This window comes from Cinclus cinclus, chromosome 3 (genome assembly GCF_963662255.1).
Source record: "Cinclus cinclus chromosome 3, bCinCin1.1, whole genome shotgun sequence".
Classification (NCBI taxonomy): Eukaryota; Metazoa; Chordata; class Aves; order Passeriformes; family Cinclidae; genus Cinclus; species Cinclus cinclus.
The window spans coordinates 68,668,135-68,690,341 of record NC_085048.1 but is presented as its reverse complement, the minus strand read 5'-3'; the positions used below and the strand labels follow the sequence as shown (position 1 = coordinate 68,690,341).

At 36.7% G+C, this 22,207-nt stretch overlaps 1 protein-coding gene across 1 annotated transcript in view; it reads right to left on the bottom strand.

Annotated features, from left to right (window-relative positions):
* Nucleotides 1-1,342: 1,342 nt before the first annotated feature.
* Nucleotides 1,343-22,207, bottom strand: part of LYST (lysosomal trafficking regulator) — a 59,898-nt gene continuing 39,033 nt past the window's right edge. The window contains exons 30-51 of the mRNA XM_062489008.1: nucleotides 21,009-21,185; nucleotides 20,463-20,539; nucleotides 19,355-19,543; nucleotides 18,518-18,663; nucleotides 18,336-18,432; nucleotides 17,650-17,711; nucleotides 17,230-17,285; nucleotides 16,213-16,365; nucleotides 15,642-15,886; nucleotides 14,918-14,984; nucleotides 13,851-14,007; nucleotides 13,318-13,458; nucleotides 12,698-12,915; nucleotides 11,109-11,339; nucleotides 10,208-10,397; nucleotides 9,192-9,328; nucleotides 8,351-8,449; nucleotides 4,733-4,872; nucleotides 4,335-4,432; nucleotides 3,193-3,349; nucleotides 2,911-2,982; nucleotides 1,343-1,557 (exon numbers count right to left, since the gene is read on the bottom strand). Coding sequence (XP_062344992.1) covers nucleotides 1,419-1,557; nucleotides 2,911-2,982; nucleotides 3,193-3,349; nucleotides 4,335-4,432; nucleotides 4,733-4,872; nucleotides 8,351-8,449; nucleotides 9,192-9,328; nucleotides 10,208-10,397; nucleotides 11,109-11,339; nucleotides 12,698-12,915; nucleotides 13,318-13,458; nucleotides 13,851-14,007; nucleotides 14,918-14,984; nucleotides 15,642-15,886; nucleotides 16,213-16,365; nucleotides 17,230-17,285; nucleotides 17,650-17,711; nucleotides 18,336-18,432; nucleotides 18,518-18,663; nucleotides 19,355-19,543; nucleotides 20,463-20,539; nucleotides 21,009-21,185 — 3,048 coding nt within the window. The 3' untranslated portion in view covers nucleotides 1,343-1,418. The remainder of the gene's footprint in view (nucleotides 1,558-2,910; nucleotides 2,983-3,192; nucleotides 3,350-4,334; nucleotides 4,433-4,732; nucleotides 4,873-8,350; nucleotides 8,450-9,191; nucleotides 9,329-10,207; nucleotides 10,398-11,108; nucleotides 11,340-12,697; nucleotides 12,916-13,317; nucleotides 13,459-13,850; nucleotides 14,008-14,917; nucleotides 14,985-15,641; nucleotides 15,887-16,212; nucleotides 16,366-17,229; nucleotides 17,286-17,649; nucleotides 17,712-18,335; nucleotides 18,433-18,517; nucleotides 18,664-19,354; nucleotides 19,544-20,462; nucleotides 20,540-21,008; nucleotides 21,186-22,207) is intronic.

The following is a 22,207-nucleotide window of genomic DNA, read 5'->3' as shown; positions in this document are numbered from 1 at the left end:
CTTTCTTAACTGAACCAACAATGAGCCTTTGTGTCTTGAACTATGAGAACATTTAAGCTTTTCTAGTTTGAAAAGTTCTTCAACCAGGAAGTCTCAAGAATTTCTGAAGACTATTTGGAATTTTCAAAACAAGTGTAATTCACGTAAAGGGTCTGAAAGCAGATGAGCCTTAAACATGAGAAGATAGAGCAGTTTGAATGACAATAGCAGAACATATTACTGATAAAAAAGCAAAGCAATTTAAAAGGAAAATGTAATTACATCAGACTTGCGTAGCGTTCTTGCATTACCGTTTCCATGACTAGTAGGTACTCCGTCATGGTGCCAGGTTTAGAGGTCTTCAAATCCATCAACTGAAATACTAATTTTTCATGTGACCTAAGATTTCAAATTTGTTAAGCCGTTCACAATAGAGGCTTATTTTTTTCCCCCTCAAAAAACAGCACCCAGGAAAACACAACAAATGCACACATTGTATCTGCATGAACCTTTCTGAATCACCTGACACTTATGAACATTGATTATTCAAGCAGTTAGATTCAAACATTTTACAGTGTATTGAACCTCAATGACACTAGAGCAGGAGCACATCTGTGCCTTCTTTAACACTTCTTTTTAGAGCTCTGGAAGGTAAGATGTGTGAGTACATAATAGATGTTCTGCCACAGAACTGCAATAGCCAACTATCACAAAGAGTTAGGGGGTTCACACTGCATTGTGGTCTAACCACTGGTTCATGATGCCATGAGGTATCTACCCATCAGTATGACAAATATTTTACTGTCTTCTGTTGCAAAGACTATTACATTAACAGAGAAGATGGCAAAAATTACAAATAAAGACGGCAGAAATTAATTTTTTTTTCATCATTACAATACTATAAGGATGGTGCAAAAAGCACCTACTAAGTTCTTTGCTTCTCAAAAAAAGCAATTTTAAGTGGTCGTTGATTTTTAAGTTTTGGATTGTTTATCCCAGAGCTAACCATACCACACTCAACTAATCAGATATACATATGCTGACATTTCAATAGATATTTACAGAACTTGATGCTACTGATATTTTATGTACTAAGAGGAGGAATAAGCGTTATCATTTTTTTTTAAATACTTCTGTCCAAGAAGTGATTTAAAAAAACACTGTTGGTGCTTTATATTGCAGCACTGAGCATTTCTTAGTCACTTAGCTGGCATGGGATAGTATGACCAGAGCTTCCTGCTGACCTGGATATGCTTCAAGTTTGTGCATGCACATATGCAATCTTACAAACTCCTTAGGCTGCTCTTCAAAAACAAAAAACACCTATTCAGTCATTCTAGAGACATTCAAAGTACTTCAAAGTCCAGTTAAATAAGAGCTCCTATAACCTCTTAGGATTAAAGTGCATCAGAGACATGAGTTAGCAGCAAGCCCTGCCATCACCCAGCTGCGTAGCTGCTGAGGAAGGAGTAGAACATGGGCAGCTTCAAGCGCTGCTGGTCCTTGCGGCACCAGGCGATGACATTCCCATCACTGTTAGCCGTGAACAAGTGATGGCCGTCACAGGAAAATGTAAGGCTGCAAAACAAGGAAAGAGTCTGTCTTTATACAAAATGCGACTTTTTATAATGCCAGAAGACATTAAAAGCCCATGAGAGTTCAGCCAACAAAGACAAGCTGTCAGGGGAGGCCCAGTGCCTACATTAACATTACCATATGTTTGCCTATACCTGCTTATCCATTTGTACCCAAACGGGCTGAACTGCAGCTTTGGCCCACACTTCAACATCCTCTGCAGTTTAACACTCATTTATTTGCAGTGTCACAGCGAAGGGCAGGATTAGCAGCAAAATCCTACCCTCTTCCCTTTTGTTTCTGAAAAGAAAGGATTTTCTGCAACAGAGCTCAGTGCCCTCTAAACTTGCTTTGCTGACACAAAGGCAGAAACTAAATCCATCAGATTTCATGGCACAGCACAGGACTTTTATTCAGATGGGCATTTCTTGAGTTGTAACAGGGCTAGTAAAGCCCTTCAGTCATGCCATGGGCAATGTTAGAGAGTATGAAGGCCATCATCCATTAACTGTCACATTAAAGCAGGAAACTTTAAATTATTCTATAGCTACTAAATCATTATCAACAAGTTCTGTGAAATATGCTGCTTAAAGGAGGCAACAAAAACAATAACCACTATCAGACAATCTTTTTAATTGCTTATAAAAAAACCCCAGGTAGTTTGGATTTTAAATGGCATTTTACCAACAGTCAAAACAAAATTTTTCTGAGTAATTTGTTACTATGCTAACATTAAGGTAATATTTTGGCATAACTCTAAGACCTTTGTGCAGACTACTATACCACTGGGGATATCAAATACTCAGTCCTTTGACCATTTTCTAGAAACACTTTAGCACAAGAATTCTGCTCATCTAAATCAAGGGAGCTCAGAAAACTAACTACACAAGCACTCCAAAACGACAGCTTCCAGGCTACTCTGAGTTTGACTCTTTATCCACCATTTCCCTCCAGCATCAGAAAAAATGGAAAAGGCAGCATTTTCATTTAATTTTGAGGAAGAAACACTATTTAAGTCTGGCATAGTTAAGATTATTTCATTTTAACAAAGATTGAGGAAAAAATTTAAAAATAAAAAGGATAGCTATTGTTCAGTTTTCAAGGGAATCCTGCTAACTTCCATCTGCCACCAGCAGCAGAACCTAGTTATTACTGCTATTACAAATACAGTACACTTGTGCTCACTTTGCTTTCATGAATAATTAGTAGGTTTGTATTGCTCTTTTTAGACACGAGTATTTACCACCTATTTTCATGTTCAGACTATTTTGTTGTGTTTTTTTTTTCCCTTGGTTTGGTTTTTCTTCTCCCCCTAAAGAGAAAAATGCATTCGTTGTGTACTTAAGATCTTTTTACCTTACAATAGGTTTGGCTGACTTCGAAAAAGTTATTTCCCGTACTGGCTTCAAGTCCCATGTACTCCACAGTCTGAAAGAGAGAGTCATTTTTCTTCACACTTGCTTTTACAAATGCTTCAATTATAAATAATCAATTTAACAACTGCTAAGACTGGGAGTGGAGTAACAGCTTGTCCACCTTCTTTAAAGCCAAATATCAGCACGATGTTTGGCTACATGCTCTCAAATTGTGAGCCTAAGTGATAGAGCATTTCAATAAATAAACATTTCAAATGCTCACCTTACAACTCCATTTTCAAGGCCCCCTGCAATCACATTGACAGATACACCTTCAGGCTGGTTAGAGAAAGCAACAGAGCAAATACTTTCCCTGCAGTGAACATGTCCAACAAGATCACCATTAACTGTCCAAAGTCTCAAATCACTGCCTCCTCCAACTGCAACAGAACATAGCATGGGAGTATTAAGAAAATAAATCTAGACCACAGTTATGTCCATAATATTTAAATATTTCATGGTAAAGAATTCAACTTCTTGAGAGTTCAGAAGGTTTAAATGACTGAGTGATGTGTGCAATTACTTCTCTCTCTCTGAGACAGGAAGCACACATAATGCCAAGTCACTGCAGTAATTTAGAAGCCATCACATCCTATTTATCCATTTTACTTACAAAGCACTATGTGAATTTACTTTTAATGACCAATTTTCATGTACTAACTGGGAAGGCACTAAGGTAGATTTCATACTAGCTATCTAAGCAGTTGGTTCTCATACCTCAGCTTGCATTTTAAACGAAATAGCAAGCACAGTTCTCTTACCTGGTTATCTGGCATTTAGTTCTATCAATGAACTACCAACCCAATTACTGCTTTTGTCTTGAAAGGAATTGTCTTAAAAGGAAATGTAATGTCCCTTACTAATTAAAGAATAAAATGTTTTTCAGAAAAAAATTGTTTTCTGAGCTACAGAAATGGACTTGGAAGTCTCCAAGTAAGCTTAAAAAATCTAAATATTAGTTTTCTGAAACTGCCAGAATAATGTCCCCATGTCCTTTAACACCCCCTTGCCTGTGCTCTGTAATACAGTAGTCCCCTGAAGAATTGTACCTTCGACAACAAATCTCTGTTAAAATGAAAGCAGCCAACATCACAAAATGTGAGTCTCCCAGGCACCTTTGAAATTTCAAGTCTTTTCATAAGAAGACCGAGCTGTTGGCCTTCTTATCTCTACATTATATTCAAATACCTGCCTAATCACTTGAGAAATTTGTATGTTACTATGTAAAAAAAAGTAAAATGTTGCTCCTGCATTACTGAATGCACCCTCAGATGATTAATACACACTCAGTAACTAATTTAATTACAAGTCCCATGATTTATTTGGTCTGCAAGTCAAAACAGCTTTCTTGACTGACAAATATACCTGAATCACAAACTGTTGCAATATCACCAGTGGTTTCACTAGCTGAAACTGCAGTCACAGGACTCTTGTGCCCAGCCAGGCTCTGAACATAGCACAGCCTGAAGAAAACAAAGGGAACAAGCCTAAATTTCAGACTCAAATTCAGAAAAGGTCCTTTGAGGAAAATATTAAAGAGAGTTACATTAATTTCAATTAAAATTTTTCACAATCATGGTATTTTTTTATATTGACTGCAAAATTTTAGCACCTTTTATGAGAAAAAGCAGTAAGGGTTTGACTTCACAATATGATATACACAGAACAAATTCAACTAACTTCAAAGGGGCAAAGACACCCAAGAATAGGAAAACCTGTATTTATAAGAAAGCTATGGGAAAGAGTTACATATATACTTGTACCTGTTCAAATCCCATATTATGCACGTTCCATCTTTGCTGACACTTATCATTATACTGTATGGTTTGCACACAAACAAGCTTGTTATTTCTGCTGTGTGTCCATACAGATGGACTTGCGATTCCATTTCTATCTCTGAAGGCTGAAAAAGAGCAAGGTAAGACAAACTGTCATGAAAAAGAAAATTAATGTCTCTTTTTCTAAAAAAGATAAGCCTAGTTCAAGTCTTACATTTCAAAGAACAGTTCCCATTGCTTTTAATATCATCATCATTTGAGCAAGTTTATTTATTTATTTATTTTACTTTATTATGTTTAACACTTTATAATGTAGTAAGACATAGCTACCATTGATGTGCAACTTTGCTTCCACTGCTTTAGCCTCAGCAAATGCATTGATGTTATCCAATGAACTGGAATGAAAAACTACTGCAGTTATGTCTCAATTAAACAGCTTGAAGTTGGCTGATTTGTGTTCTGCAAGACTGCTCTTTCCAGACAACAGTGAAATGACAGTTCTCAATATTTTAGCATCTAGTGGAAGCACTTGGAAACATAAAAGGAAAACCCAGCTTGGAAGTTGTCACTCTCTGTACAGGAAATTACCAGGAATTCCTCAATTGGTGCCAAGTTCTTCAATAATAACAAGTTGGAAAAACATGCAGGAAGTAAAGTTTAAATACAGAAATTACTAAGTAAAAATTAAAGCAACAAAATTGAACACCAAGCAACACTTTTTATTCAAGTCATATAATTTTAAATCATTCAGACTTCCTGAAAACTGTCCAAGTTGAAGGAGCTGCTTAATCAGAATGCTAATGCTTTATTTAAGACAACTTGCTGTACAGAGATTAGAATAATTTTTGTAAAGGAAAAGAACAGTTTTCTGCTTGTTTCCTCACCCATGTCAGAACACATCCTCTGCATTTTCATATGAGGGTATAGGAAGCCTGCCTATAGCAAGTCTACAAAAAAACCCCTTGAAAGTTCAAAGAGATAAGAGATAAAGATAAAAGTATACATATGCTCAAGTCACAGTTTGTAGAAAATTTACATCTTTGCACTAAAAGGGCCAATCTAATCTATGTAATACTGCTAAAGGCAGCGCACAGTCTGACAACAGAAAGACCTGCTAGTTTGCTCTTGCTGCTGAGCATTTCATCCATGTAAGACATTTATGAAAGTACCCAAGTGTCATTCTCACTGACACCTCACATACAAAAATCCTTCTTTAATCCTTTCCCAGTTAAGAGAAAAAAAATTATACCAAAATTTTCTGTAACAGCAACAAACAAGCCGTGTTTCTATGAAGAATTGATTTTGATAACCTTTTTTACTCTGCTACTTCCACTTCCTTTAAAGTGCTTCCTCTTGATCTGCATTTCAACACTTGAACTGAAAGCAGCACCCACCATTAGCAGTTTCTCTCTCTGCCATATGTTTTATTGCTTCATATAGTAACAATATTGCAATGAGACAAGCTGGAATTCTAAGACCAATTCTATTAAGTTCTAATAAATCATGAAACAGGCATTTTTCAGGCCTGAAATGTTTTCCCCTTCTTAGTTTCCACCCCACCGCCCCCCATTTTTCAGTGACAATCCTAGAATAGTATCTAGATGTAGGAAAACATGCATATACATATCTACCTTTAAACAGCAGCTCTTTCTCCCTACAGTACTCAAGTGGGGAATTGAAATGATCACTTCCCAGTTTTACGCAAACAGGTCCTTCAAGTGCGCTCTGTTTGCAAGACACCTCTAACAGTCAGAAAATGAAGGCTGAAATAATGTGTACAACCAGACACCTTGGGCTGAGAGGCTCATGGAGGTGTGACATTGTCAGCACAGATCATGGTGTCAAAGCACCTGGGTGCTTTCATGGGGTTTTCACCATTGTAAGGCAAGGAAAAACAGAGCACCTGAAGCACAACATGGAGCCACATCTGAGTTCTGACAGCATACCTTTGAGTTCCCATACCCAACTAGTAACATATCTGCTTCATGCCCATGTACTGCATTTATACAAATGTAAAACAGGGCAAAATATTCATGTTTCAAGTACTGCATTATAACAAACTGTTCACTTTATCACTGATCAGCTGACAAGATGGATAAGGAGCAGATGTCAGGAAGCACATTTCCAGTCCCTGCAGACCTGACTTGGGTAACTGACTCAACAGGAGCCATAAAATTGACACAATGTCCCTCTGCCTGGGGCACATAAACCTGTCAGTGCTGAGAAATTCAGTAAAGATGGTCTCAAAGAACATCATCTGTGCAGATGAACAAAAATCACTTTTTTCTAGTTAACAGAAGGAACTCAAGAACCATAACCCCACTAAATAGAGTTTCTTTTCAGCTTTGCAGAAGGCAAGTATATTTAATTTCTATTTTTAAAAGAAATGAACTGGAATCCAAATCTCAGTACAGGTTATATACAAGTTCCCTATTCTGGGGAGCAGTTAGGGTACATGACTTATGATCCAACTAAGTAAAGCTTGCAGGCTTGAAGCTCTACTTAATTTTCTGTACTCGAAGTGCTACTGAGCTTGGGAAGTATAAGTGGCAGATCACTAGAAATTAGAAGAAAGCCAAAAGAGGGGGGAAAAAAAAAATCTCAAAAATCACTGTGTTTATGCTCTTCCTAGTCTATGCATCTAATGTTTGCCATTACTGAAAACAGAAAACTGGGTAGACATAGCAGATCATACCAAGGCTCTCTCTAGCTCATACTAATATAGGGAATCAAGAGTATCAAGGAGTACCCCACTAACTATGTTTGCCAATACCTGTATGAAACTACATCTAGGAAATCAGTTTAGTTCAGTTGGTACTATGGGTAATACTGTAGACACACCTAAAATGAGCTCTTCAGAAAGTTGCCTACTGTTTGTTAAAAGTATGGAGAATCGAAGTCACTGCTAGAGAAAGTATGGAGGATTCAGATTGAAGCTTCAAAACACAGTTAGAAACGGATTTTTAATTTGGAGTTCTATTTATGCTTTCTATTTTTTCTATTTATACCATATTTATTAGCAAACAGTATTAAGGGACTTTCTACTACTCGCAGTATTTTCCACTAACAGTTTAAGTAATGCAAGTTACTTTCTCCCTTCCCTATTCACAACTTTTCCCCTTGGAGAATATGACAAAGTAAAGAGGCTTGGTGGTTAATATATACACTGTCCATTCATCCTGGTTCTCTGAGTTAAAGTGCCTTCTGCACTTGAATTATTGTTTACTTTGGGGAACTGCATTCCACAGCTTCAGTTAAAGCATTGAAAGGCTCTGTCTCTTTCACAGAAGTTACTCCTTCATGCAGGGAGCTTCACTGTTCAGAGAGCTTCAGTTCTGAGCCCTATCCTAAACACAGTCAGAACATGTTATGCACTCAGGTGATGCGGGTTGACTAAAGGCTTGTATGTAAATAGCAGCTTATGAAAAACATGCAAGCAAACATGCTGTCAGAGGAGCCTTCAAAAATAAAAACTAAAAACGCATGCAATTTTTTTAACAATTATCCAGAATATGGCTCTTTTTCTCATTTTCCTGCTAAAAAAAGACTGTAATCCTAATTACAGTAAATCCTTTTTTATTAATTCTATCCAATGTAACTTACTGTATTGCTGGTGAATCTGTTCATATATGCTGTGATTACACCGGATTTACTACCTGTGAACAGCTGACAACTGTCTGGCACCCAAGCACAACTTGTTACCTTGAAAAGATAAAACAAAGCCAGGAAAAAATTAGAACAGAAAAAACTATTCTCACTGCTGTTTTCATTATGCCACAGCATTTGGTCAAATAGATACTTTATTAGTTATCCGATGAAAAGTCATGTAAAATACCTAGATTAAAGAAATCCAAGAGCTGAGATATAGCTGCTCTAGGTTGCATTTGTTACTGCGTCAGAAACAGAGTATAGAGGGAGTTTGATGTAGCTGGAATTCACAGCTAAAGAGCAGTGAACTAATGCAGACTTCAGGATCATCAACCAAAATCTTTTTGGCAGGATTTTAGCAGTCACTGGATTGTGAGAGAGATTATGTAGCTTTTCCTAACAATCTCTTATACCATCTATTTTAAATGGATCCTAAACTACAGTGGAGTTGTTCTTCTAACATGAAGCACCTATACATTTTTTCTGTATTGATTTTTCTTGGGACAGAACTTAAACTTTTTAAAATTTACAGCAATATTCTATAGGAAGGAAAAGCTACAGAAAGCAAATGAATTCAAAAGGAATCTTTAGCTAGTACAGGAAAACAACAAGGAACAAGATACAACAGTAGAGCCATGAGGAACACATTCCAAAGGAAATCAAAAAGATTAAAAGGAATTGTGATTGAATGCTCATCTCCAAAAAAAGGTAAAGCAAGAGTACCCCACTGCCAAGTCAAACCAATACATAAACTACCAATATTAAATTGAAGAGAAAGAGACTGATTTCGTTGTACCTGATGGAGCTGTGAGCTCTGTATAAAATTTACTGGAGGTTCACTTTGCTTGCTTTTCAGTCGTAAGATGTTATCAGCATATCCCCAGCTCAGGATCGCTGACCACTGAATGTCAGTGCTGTGCATGCTCCTCACGCCTGAAGGCAGACACACAGTATTGTGTCACGTAAACAGAAAGATTCAATCATTTTATTAGCCAACAACAAAAGTCTCAGGTTCATGTTTTATCACAAGCTAAAATATACCACACACCCCCCCTCCCAGTTTTAAAATAAGGTACTGTCTGTAGTGTACTGTAAACAGTTTTCAGAGACCAAATGAACATTGCATCTTTTCCAAAGACAATCTGCAACCTGGACAAAACTTTTTTTGAAGAAGAGTTGCATCTTTTGAGAACAGAAAACGGGCAGATAATACTTCCCACCTAGAGATATGAGTGCTTGTAACTTCAAGGAGAACGTTACTTGTTTTTGTTGACTAAATACGAAGTGACTTAATTTTAGCGACTTCACTGGTCTATGCCACCAATAAAACAAAGATTTTTGAGAACTTTTTAGCACATTCTCAATAAGAATCCCTCCAAGTAGTTCAACTGAAAGCAGAAGATTCTTCACCTCTGCTTTTTTACTGTTAGCTTTTCTCATTGTCTGCCTCTAAAATCCATTTCTTAAGTTTTCTTTTCTGCTGCCACATGAGATTTTTAATGTGTTCTTCAGATCTTGGACCCAATCTGTTGGCAAGTTCTAAAAGTCAAATTCTCATGCTTCAGTCACTTCAATGAAAAATATGAACTTAATTACAGAATGCCTCTATTGTAGTTTTGAAAAGTCTAAGTAACATCCACCCTCCAGCAAAGATACCACACATGGAAGCTGTTAACGGAATCATAAATTAATCTTAGGCAAAAGCAACTAAACATCAGAAGTTTGCTGAAAAACAATAGTAGCATAAAATTTAATTTTTTCTGGCTCTTTTCACATATATTGTGCATATAGAGAATAAGCACAAATTCATACCTTGCTCCTTGCTGTATATCATCAAAAGGCAAAACTTGCTGGACAAACCACAGATAGCTTTAGTTGGCAGAGCTTGGAGAGAGCCAAACCTTTCTCCATGTGGTTGGCTAAAGCAGACAACAGGGTCTGGAGCACTTGGGGAACCAACATATTCTCCCCACTTCAAGCCTTTTATCCATGGTAATGGACTCTAAAACAAGCACAGACAAGGTTCAAATTATAGAATTTTCAGAAAAACATAATTTCATTAGTAACAGATCATGATTCATATCAGTTTCCTGTAAGGAATTACATGCTAAGGACAGCTGAAGTCTTTACTCTAAAACCACTAGAAAGGGAAGTTCAAAGCACTTTAATACCATCAAGTTAAACTGTTAACTTTAAGGTAGTTATAGTCCTTTAAAGGAGTAGGCAGCAAGCTTCTAGTTCAAGTAGTTTAGTGAAAAATACAGATCTCTAAATCCAAGGATGCAGTTTCTGACTGGACTTCAGGGAAAACAAGTATTTGAAGTGAAGAAAGTTTAATTGTCCTACAGGCAGTGAAAAAGCTGAGGATGGAAGAAAGCACAGTATGTGTTTGCTTGCTGTAAGTTCACACAGATTCCACAATTCATCACTGAAAGTATAAAATTGGCTAACTGAAATGCTTTCCAACACTTATTTCTCAAAACCAAGATAAACTCAGATCTTAGTTTACACAAAATATCACAAATGCATAAAAGCAATTTTCACTATCACTTACTAATTTTGTGTATTTTCTTTATAGTACAATATAGCAAGTAGCACTTTTGGGAAGAAAATTCTAAACAAAGGGTACAACAACTACAAATTCTAAACCAAGGTGCAACAACTACAGCACATGGATGTTAATTAAACCATCTTGCAATTGAAAATTACATACTGGATAAATGATTTCTTTAGTGTGTTCTCTGGTTTCTCTGAAAGCAAACTGCACCAGTAATCCCATGGCAGCAGGAAGTTCTCCTTCCATGATAAGCCTGGATCCAGGTCTACTAACATGTGCTGCATGAAACAGCTGGCGAGGCGTTTGCCCATATGTTTTTATCATTGTTTCAAGGGCTCTTCTCTGAACAGGATCTTCAACAGCAGAAACATCCATCCCAAAATAGGTCTACAGACAAAAAAGAAAGGGGAGGGGCAAGAATAAGCTTGTCAGGTTTGTCTTTGGAAAAGATTTTGCAACACACACACACAAATTCAGCGGCAGACTATTCAAGTTGTTTGCTTAAGGTGTGGAGCAGAAACCATCTCAACAACTGTGCTGACTAAAGAGCTCCTGAGAGCAGTAACCTTGTCACCTCCTCATTACTGGAATAAACTACCATTTTATGGATTATCACATGACCTGGTCCTACATATGTGCCATGACTAATTTCTATCAAAGAGGTTTTTCTCTGAGACCTTTACCAATCTCTGCAAAACTGGAAGGGTTGCTGATGATAAACAACAGAATCAGAAAGAGTTGGAGAATTTTTTTTTTCTTTATCTAGTTTTAATGAGCATATTAAAGCTCTCTTTCGGAGTAGGGAAGGAGAAAGAAACCTTGTACTTCAAGAGAGTGGAAGTTATTTCCTTACATTTGTCTTTTTCATGCCTCTCCAATTTTGCACCACACACTTTTCCTCAGTCACACCAAAGGCCTTGACTTTTCACTTTAAAAAATGATGAACACGTGAACTTAATATTTGAAGCTCAAGGTACTAACTAAATCAGTAATTAAGCACAAAAAATAATAAAAGAAAGGGAATTATTTGGATGGCTACTTGAAAAAGCCCTCACTGCCTAACACTACCATTTTATTAGCTTTTCCAGTCATAGAACAAACACTCAAAACATGAAACATTTGAATACATTTAAAAACAGGACGACCTGCTGAGCAAACATGATGATAGTAAGGATTGAAGCTAAAGTATGCATTTCAAGATATCCATGTTACAATTGACCAGTAAAACTCTGAAATTCTCTACATCAAATAAAGACTGATTTGAAATTAAATTTACTGTAGAGATAAGTGCTCATTAGAGGGACAGAACACAGGATGTGTATGAAGGAAAACACCATGAACTCAGGGCACACAGAACTATTTTAATCCTATCAAAAGCTGCAGCAAGACCTGCCTAAATTAAAGGCTTTTGAATGAGGCAGAAGCAAATACACACAGTTACAACAATCAGACTACTGCAAGCCACTGAAAACAACTATTCACAAGGTCTAAAACCCAGACCCAGACTGATCATCCCCCATACCCAGCTCAAGGCAAGAAAGAGGAACAAAAATTCACCAAGTCTCACAATACACCCTAGGATCTGGCAGTTCAACACTGAAATGGTTAAAGCCTTCTCTTATTCTTCAACACTTCACAAGCAAGGGATCTTGTTTCATGCTTGATGTTTTCCAAGCAAGTCAGACCAAACTCTCCCCCACTAAGTTACTAAGGACAATGAACAAACACACTGCTTAAATACTTACTGCAGGATGAAAGACATTAATAGCCTGAACAGAGGCCTTGCCTTTTTGCTTATAACCAAACACCAAGTCAATCCAGTGGCAGATTGTCTGGGAAACATGATCAGACTCTAAAGCTTGACGATGAATCAAGATGAACAGACGAGGATCATTACGGGCCCAGGGCGGAAGATTGACGTGGTTAACTCTGTCACCATTTTGACGCACTCCAAAATCAAAACCTAGAAACAGGGGAGTGAATATTCCAACATTTTAGTTGACAGTAACTTCAAAAAGGTCTATAGGGTTCTACAAAACTCAACGATTAAACACAGTGATTAACAATCAACAAAGCAGCATCATTAACAAGTCCCTCCAAAACACATTCCGCTGCACATACGCATTCAAATGAAAAAATGAGAAAACAGTAAACTCCTTTGCCCTGCTGACAAAATTAGGGAAAAACTTGGCATAATTCCTACATAACGGCTTTTTAGCACATCCCACAAATTTGTGCCATATTTCTCCCATACATCTAGTACTTGGCATATTCAGCCAAGGGATATAAATGTTCTCAGTTTCAACCCATAAGCTCAATCATACAACTCTTTTGGGTATATAGTTCTGTTGTCCTCTTAGTATACCTTCTCTGTTAACTAGAAAGTCGGGAAGGTAGAAAAATTCTGGTATAAGCTCCTTTACGTCAGTCATTGATTCATACGAAGAGAGGCGCCAGGTTGTATTGGTAGAGTGAAAAGTTCTGTCTGGGATGTCAAAACTTTGATCTGTAAAGAAATCCAAACTCAATTGTTACATTGATGATGGACACTAACAGTTGCACATCTGCAACTTCATGTAGTTAACTGCTCTCTAGTTAGCTGAGAACATTTAGAAGTCTCTAATTTTAATTGCTACATGTTATACATGGACTGCAAGTCAAATAGAGGTCAGCTTTTTATGCCACAGAAACTAAGGTATAAACATCAGATGACCAGCTTGATGGTCTATCTTGATAATTTCAAGAATGAACTAACTTAAAACATACCAGATTTAATTTTACCAGGCTCAGCTATCTGGAATTGGAAAATCTATGCTAAATAGGGTAACATACAGCATTCCTGGGTTTTTGGAACAAGGCCCAGATATAAGAAGCAAGTACAAGCAAATGCAACCTTACCTTGATAAGCTAAAAACATTTTAGTAAAAGGTGGCAGCCTAACTAGGAAATGAAGTACAGTTCCACTGTTAGAATAATGAGAGCCATAGTGATACGGTTGTACAGGGGGCATTGGATCATCCTCTCGTGCTCCTTTACGATACTCTTCTTCTAAATACTAGAAAAACAGGAGAGAATTTAAAAAAAAAAAAAAATCACAAACCTCCTCCTTAGATGCATTCCAACAACAAAAATAGGAGCTTGTCTAAATGGCTTAGGAATAAACTCTCAAAATTTTCAGAAGCATACAGTCAAAAGTGATCTGGAATCAAATACACTTCTCAATGTCTAAAGAGACACAATCACGTTTACAATCCAGTTAGGTATCCAAGTCTTTAGCCAATTTAAATGACCTATTTTCCATTATTTATTACTTTTACTTTTCCCCACTCCCCCATCCTGTCTTCTAATACAACAGTTATGGAAAAAATAGTATTTGCAAATAATACACTAGACCATGGTGACACAGACAAGTTTGAAAGTCCAGCTGCAGATGCTTTAATTCCCTAGTATGTTGCTATTCACTGCAGCCTTTAAAACATTTTGAAGAGGAAAAAAACCAAAAAGCACCATTATCATAGTAGGGCATGTTAAAATAACAGAGTACTTGAGGGAAAACAGTCTTTCTGGTATCAAACAGAACAAACAGCTACAAATTCCACCAAAGTAATGTCAACTAAACAGCAGTAAATTATCTTCCTGATCTTTAGGAATTTTTAAATGTATACAAGTTCTCATATAAGGTGATACCCATTTAAATTCCTCAACAGTATCACATGGATGGCCTAAATTATGATTGGCTCGATTTGTGATTTCAGGTACAGGAAAAAAAAGTAAGTTCCAAGCATGTTAGAAAACAATTAACGGGAAATGTTTCCTCAGAAATATACTGGAAATAATAGTTCTGTAGCCATGAAATACTGTATTTGTGGTTTCTTCTCTCCCAGTAAATGTATGTTACAAAAACTAAAGCCACTGTGTCATTTATACGTGGGACAAAGGCAAGAAGAAAAAGTTATCCAAATTACCTTGTAAGTATCCACATAACGATCTTCTTTTTCTTTAGACTGCACAGCAATTGGTTTGACCAGGTTTCTGCAAATGAAGCAGTACTGGTATATAATTTTTATTACAATATTGATTCACATCATTAAGAATAACACCTTTAATACAATACTTTTGGATAAAATTCAGAAAATAAAAAGGTATTTTCTAGTTGGTGCTAAAGGCAAACTCAGATCCACAGTACAGTAACAGGCAAGCAAATGCCAAGCACCTCAGTCAAATCAGAGGCATTCTACAAAGGCAAAGACTTAGTGAACACAAATGTTACATCAGTATAACAGAAATTTATTAGGGTAGGACAATTCACCCAAATCTATTCAAAGGAAGACTGGTTTTGTAACTGGCCAAGTAATTTACGATATTATTTCCTTTTCTATTATTTTTTGTGAATTGGCCTGGAAGTCTGTAATATTTTAAAGATACAGCTTCTATTTAATTCTGTGAATTATACATATCTTTCTACAACAGTGTAAGTCTGATACACTGTGTTTGAATCTACACATCTGTTTTATTTCAGTATCTCAGGCAGAGCAGCCACTTACTGTAAAAGCACAAGTTGAGATGAGACTTGTCCCTGAATAATTCCATTTGTATGTGTGTGCAGTTTAGTACAATGAAGCTAGAAATCTATATAGTATGATCAGTTCAAGTATTTCGAAAAAAAAAAATTCAAGCATTTCATATTACCTATATACTGAGGGATCATTTAGGTCCAGCGTTTCATTGGTGTAGTCAGAAAGTATAAAAGGAAATACTGGATATTGCATGAGATCATTGAAGGAACGACCCGCATGTTTGTTTAAATGAGTCAGATATTCAAAGTTAGTAATCTGTCCTGTGCACCACAGGTGGGTCAAAGCAGTAATGTTTCCATATTCCAAAAGGTTAGGCAGATTGTTAGTCAAGATGTTGTGGTACACATCATCACGGACCTAGGAAAAAAAAACACCATAGATTTAATCGTACAATTTAAAAATAGTAAGTTTATCTCATTTTGTATATTTCCAGGTATCTGCTGTAATAGAATAATGCCTAGTATCACTAAGATTCTTTAATGTCTTAATATATCAGAGATGTGTTTTACAACATGCCTATGATCGTCCAGAAGCCTAGCTGAGTCAAGTTCTTTCAAAGGTATTAGGCAGAATTTAATTAGTCCATGCAACAGGTCTCCTTAAAAACTTAATGCATGAATATACATGTTCCATAGACACAGCAAAATCCTTTGGTGTATTACTCTGCATTGGTGCCACAGTACCTTTGTGTTATCAAAAGCCAAGAGTAAAGTTCTGCCATTTGTTAGAAAGATTTCCACAGCATTGTCTCTTAACTGCCACCAGCGCTTATGAACTTCCTTAATTTCCTCATAGGTCCAAGAAAACGATGCTGGTTCAGTTTCTCCATGAAAACTCTGTGGAATTTGCAATTTAGAAAGCAATTTTAAATAGTAGATTTTCCAAACAAGAAACTCTGCAATGCAGCCATTTTATAAGAATGCAGCATATTATAAAGTGAACTTTAATACATTGTTGTAACTTTCTTTAGCTACTTTCCCCATCCTTCACTCTCCTCAGACACATGCTCCTCAGCTGCTCCAGTTCCCCACCCAGCACTAGGAAGCAATGCCACATTTTCAATGTCTCTTAAGCTAAAAATATTGGATAGCCAATCAGAGCAAGCAAAGCTTTGTTGCGAATCCCAGCTCTGACAGTTCTGTGAAGGACAAAGCAGCTGGTAGCATCTTAAACCTCAGGAACTGTCTGTTCAGTAGATGCAATGAAGAACTTCTTTGTATGTCAGAAGGATTAGCTCAGCTCCCATTTCCTTCATGAAACAATCCTCTTGCATAGGAAAAGGGAGGAGCTAGAACATAATATATAATGTAAAATTCAAGAATGAGATGCTGTGGAGCACAATTCATACATTTTCTGCACTTCATAGTGCTCCAGCTTCCTCTAAGGAAAGTTCTCAGGTGCAGATCAAAGCAACCTCTGTGCACTTTGTTGAACTCAAAGCAACAAACTGCAAGATACAGAAGCCTCTCACATCACCTGTTCCTCATTCAGACCCAGGCCCACATCGTTCCTTTTTTCTTCTATCATCACCAATTCCATAGCCAGGGTCAACAGAAGCAACACAAACCAATCAATTTGGCTTGCTTTCTGCAGAGATCTCCAACTCTAGTACTATTACCACTGAAACTGCTGAAGAAAAAAGCTACTCATGGCCATAATTTGGAAAAATTAAAGCTGGACAAGTAGGTTCTAACACTTACCGAATTTTCAATTGTGTCTGAAGCATTATCTTCAACAAAATACATGCCACATTTTCCTACAGCAAAAAATAATTACGAAAAGGTACATGATATTGCACAATGCCTCTTTTGGGTTATATAAAAATATTCAAGAGTTAAGAATACTAAGAGTAGTACCTGGGGCAAGACAGTACCTGACAGAAATACAATTTATCATTCCACATCTTTTAGCAAGTGGTCTGCAGGTCTTAAAACTTACTGGCAGTTCAAACAGCACTCATGAAAACAGTGGAGAAGAAAGGCAAAATTGATATCTAAAGTATGTAATCCACAAAGCTAGGCAACAGCTCAATTACTTATAAAAAATTAGCCAGGTTTATATATACAGCAAACTCTTACACCAAAAATGTATTTATAAAAAAGACTGGGTATTTTACTTACCTAGCAACAGTTCACCAGCAGTCTCTCTAGAAGGTGCTACACTTACACATCTTCGATTAACTCTGAAATATTTCAAAGTGGAAATACTTATTGTTTATGGAAATGCCTATCCTTATGGATTTATGTACCTTTCAGCAGACCTAAAACCAACCTATACCTAACAGCCTCCAAGGTCACAGCTGAAGAAAAACCGTCCAACAACATGACTAATGGTTCATATCCCAAAGAGGGAAAGACTTGCTTATGAGTGTATTTGCACTTATTTCTTTGCATGTTCTCTGCAGTTATTTTAGGCTGCATTAGTGTTTGTAACAGGTGGCAAATTGACACAACTGCAGAGTTGAGTAATGCAGTGATAAAAGTAAAGAGGATGTAAAGACAATTTGCTTTTGAACTCTGATGGAAAGACCTCCCAGATCTTAGATATCTAGGACAGACAGTGCTACTAAGCGAAAACAGATCTCATCAGGTTATCCCACTGTAGTCCTATCTACAGCACACCAGATGGTATTTGGTAGCTCTAGTCTTTTTCTTTTGAGTACAGCAAACTGCCTACTATTTTTGACACTAGCCTCATTTCCCAGTTGATTTTTTAAAAACTGTTTTTAAGACAAAAAATGATTTTTAGACAACTGTTTTATTTGACTGGGGAAAGATGGGAAAGGCAAGCGTTATCCAAAACTTACCTTATATGTTCACTTGCAGCTTTGTCCTTTACAGTAGAGGAGTGAGAAGAATGTGTTTTGTCTTCAAATAAGTAAGACAATGGAGTTTTTATCATACCTATAAAGACATCAAAAATAAGGTAGTAACAGTCTTTACAATTCAGACATGATGCTGCATTCAGCATTGAAAATGTCTTAATTACCTTCCTGTTTTTGCCTGTCTGGGAGAAGGTATTTGTTTGGAATAGTTAGGTAGCACCTCTGCAAGCGGCGCCTCTCTCTGTTTGGGCCCTCTGTTGGATCCAGTTGCCAAGAAGTTGGATAATAGACTGGGTCGTACCACAGTGCTCTGATAAGAAAATACATGTTAGGAGTTTGGCAGCAGAGGCAGTATGTGTGCTTATAAAATCTGTTCTTCTTTAACTGGTAGGAATTCAGAAGTTGCACAGAAGTACACTGGGCAATTATTTCTGAAAAAGTATTAAAAACTGAATTCTGCAGTTTATTTTCATAAGCTGCTACTGTAAGACTGTTCTTGAAGCTACTCACTCTAATGAAAACAGCAATGCAATGCATCCAACAGTATTTTGAAAACTCTGCTGCTGCAAACATGAGATAATAGTTCTGCAGTGGTGAAAATACCATAGTTTGGTTTCTTATCAACATTAATGCCCTTTGTTTTACACTGTTTAGTGAACAGAGTATCTAGATGCTAATGTGATTAATAGTACCTCAAAAAATATTTTTTTCTCCATCTATGTTGTGCAAGATATGAAAACTTTAGGATATTCTTCATCGTATTAGGCACAGCAAAATGCATATGATGAAAAAAAACTGTCTAAATGGCTACTTGGCTACTGACCCTAAGAGATAGGGTAAAAAAGAGAAATCAAGTCTTTTACAAGTTTAACTATCAGATGGTTAGCAAAAGTAATTCTAACTTTAATATAATCTCCATATCATATGCCTCTGAGTAGAATGAGAAGCACATGTCAGGCATCAAGTCTTTCTCACTTTTTCACTAAGATGAGAAAACTCACCGATCATGGGTAAGCTGCTGAACAAGTTCCTGCCAATGTCTGCTGGCACTTAGCTCTGCCTTATACATCCCCCTGATGTGCTGAATTACTTTCTTCCTTTCCATTCCTTGTGACAGCGACACAGCTTGTGTGATGTCTCCAGCTATTTTAGAAATGTCTTTAGATTTTGCATCTAGACGCTGAAAGAGACTGAGGAGAAGAATTGTGTTTTAAAATGCCAAATAAACATGCTGAAAAGGGAAAGACACCAAAACGCCTCAACATACAATCAGTTTGGCAGTAGATATGTAGAGTTCTTGTTACAGCAGATGCAGAACTTAGCCTACATAATGAGATTCATGAATACCTTCTGCTTCTTAGTCATCAAAAAACCTATTACTTTTGGTCAAAGACAAGACAAGCCAGTCAGAAGATCAACAGCTATGTATTAGCGTGCTTGACTAATTAGTGTATACTCATTACAATAAAAATCTGGAGTAAGGATACTAATTTACCACTGATTAAATCTCCTTAAGTCATTCAACATAACAAAGCCTTAATGCTTGTCTGCACGGATTTGACTAAGCTGACCTCTACAGCTACTGCACTTGCCTACTTTAAAGCACATTGTGTTTGCACCTCAAATCTAATTTTTATGGCAAAGCCTGCAATTTAGATTAATGGAAAGCTCAATTTACCACAATGTATCGAAATTTACAATTATGCCAAGAAGCAGTAGTCTACATAGTTCACAAAAATATGCAAATTGTATACTGAATATAATATTTCATTTGTGGAAAATCAGGGTTAGTTGCAGGGACACTTAACTGCACAGACCAGAGCAACAGGAGAGGTGATTAGAAAGATGCATAGTTATAAAATTAAGGGTGAAATGCCAAATGTGCAAAAAACCAATTCGGTATTGAGCTTCACATGATGCCATTTATTATGCAACCTACCAAAATGCATATGCCTATAATATAACAGTACATGTGAAAGCCTGAAAACTAGGGATGCTGTTAATTTGAAAAAAACCCCACCCATAATAATCACACAGGCAAATTTGCAACGGGAAGTTTTGAGCAGAGAACATTCCTTCAAGTTCTTGCAGCCCCTCTAAGGTACTTACTTCTGCCGATTATTAGCCATTGTCTTCTCCCAAGCAGCTTTGTTTACACCTTCTTCCATCTCATATTTCTTCTGATCCTGAATGGAAGTTTTACACATTAGTTTCTTTCTCAAATGGACAAAATAAGGAAGGGGAGGCAAAAGGGTATGCCAGTTTTAAAAAGGAAGAGTGACAAAACTGTTCAGCTGGTATCTTCACAGCATTTAAAACCAGCAAGGCTTTGTTTCGATTACTGCCATTTTATTATATTTATATATAATAGTTCTCTTTGTAAGAAATCAAAAATTATTTTCTTGAAAGTAGGAGATACTAGTATCTTATCTCCCATCTTCCTCTGGATTAAATAATATGTTTAACCAAGAAGCTTGTGAGCTTGCTGTGAAGAGTTGAGAGTATGTGACAGAATTATTGAGAACTCAAAGAGAATTTCCAAAAGAATAAACCATGCACCAAAGAACACTACAACCTGCAGTTAAACTCTGATCCCATATAAGACAACTGTCTCAAATACACACAGATTTTAAAGCAAAGTTTTTATTCACAAACCTCTTTCAAAGCTTTTATTAAATCTGGTTTCGGTCGTGGGCTCAGGGGAATGCATTTATAGCCACAACTCTTCAATGTATTCATTAAATCTCCTGATGCTCTTTGTTGCTCTTTGGTCATTCCATCGCTGTGATTGTGCATTAACTCATACAAATAGAGCACTAATTTAGGCCCATGCTAGAATATGAAAAGAAGGAAAGAAGAATACAGCTGCATGGTCATGCTCATTTCCACAACACGGAGCAGTATTTCCCCCTCCACTTTTATTCCTTTTTCTCCTCAGTGCAGATTTCTTCTAATTATCCTCTAACTTAAAGAAAAGGACAGCTTTAACGGTTAAAGATAAATTTTCATAAAACTAGAAAAACATGTTGAATTTTACCCTCACATGATAAAATTTGGCCAGCATCTTGTGGCTTTTCAAATCGCTTGCAAGAAAACTTTCTTCCCCCAGTACTCAGCTCCTGCAGCCTTATTTATACTTCAGGAAATATGTGCCAGAGGCTCTTAATTTTGCCTGCCAAGAACACTACACCTCATTTGATTAATCAAATTAGAGCTGATAGATAATGAAGTTAAGGAGACAAAAGCTATAAATGCACTCAACATGACACTCCCACACAGAAGCCACTGCTAGTACATCAGCTCTTTTCTATCTGATAAAACTTAGTTGTTTGAATAATGTATATGTGATGAGAAATATTTGAGTGCCATAAACTAATCAAATAAATATTTTCTCTCCTTAGAATACAGTGACTCAAACTGTGGCATGTCTTATTTCATTCTTGCAGTTTCTGAAGATCTCAAACTGCAACATTCCTACCTGACTTCTCCCTGTGACTCTAACAAATGACTGCTTTCAAGCTTGCACTAACATAGTACAGCTAGAAACTTTCTTCTGACAAACTCAGAAAATCAGGGAGAACCTATTCAACTTTTTGACTTAAGAACATGGAACACACAATCCCATTTTAAGAACTAATAAAGACTAAATAAGAAAAGAAGGAGTACTGCTTTGGTTGAGGATTGACTGCTTCCTAAAATCTAGCTAAAATCAATTCTTACAAGCTTCAGGAAATCTGCATTTAAGAGTTCCAAAGCAAGGATAATTCCTTCCTTAATTTGCTTTTTTAGGGTACATTAATCCCTAGTTTCCTCAGTAAAATCCTTCATGTTAAAACTACTATTACCTTTTGTCT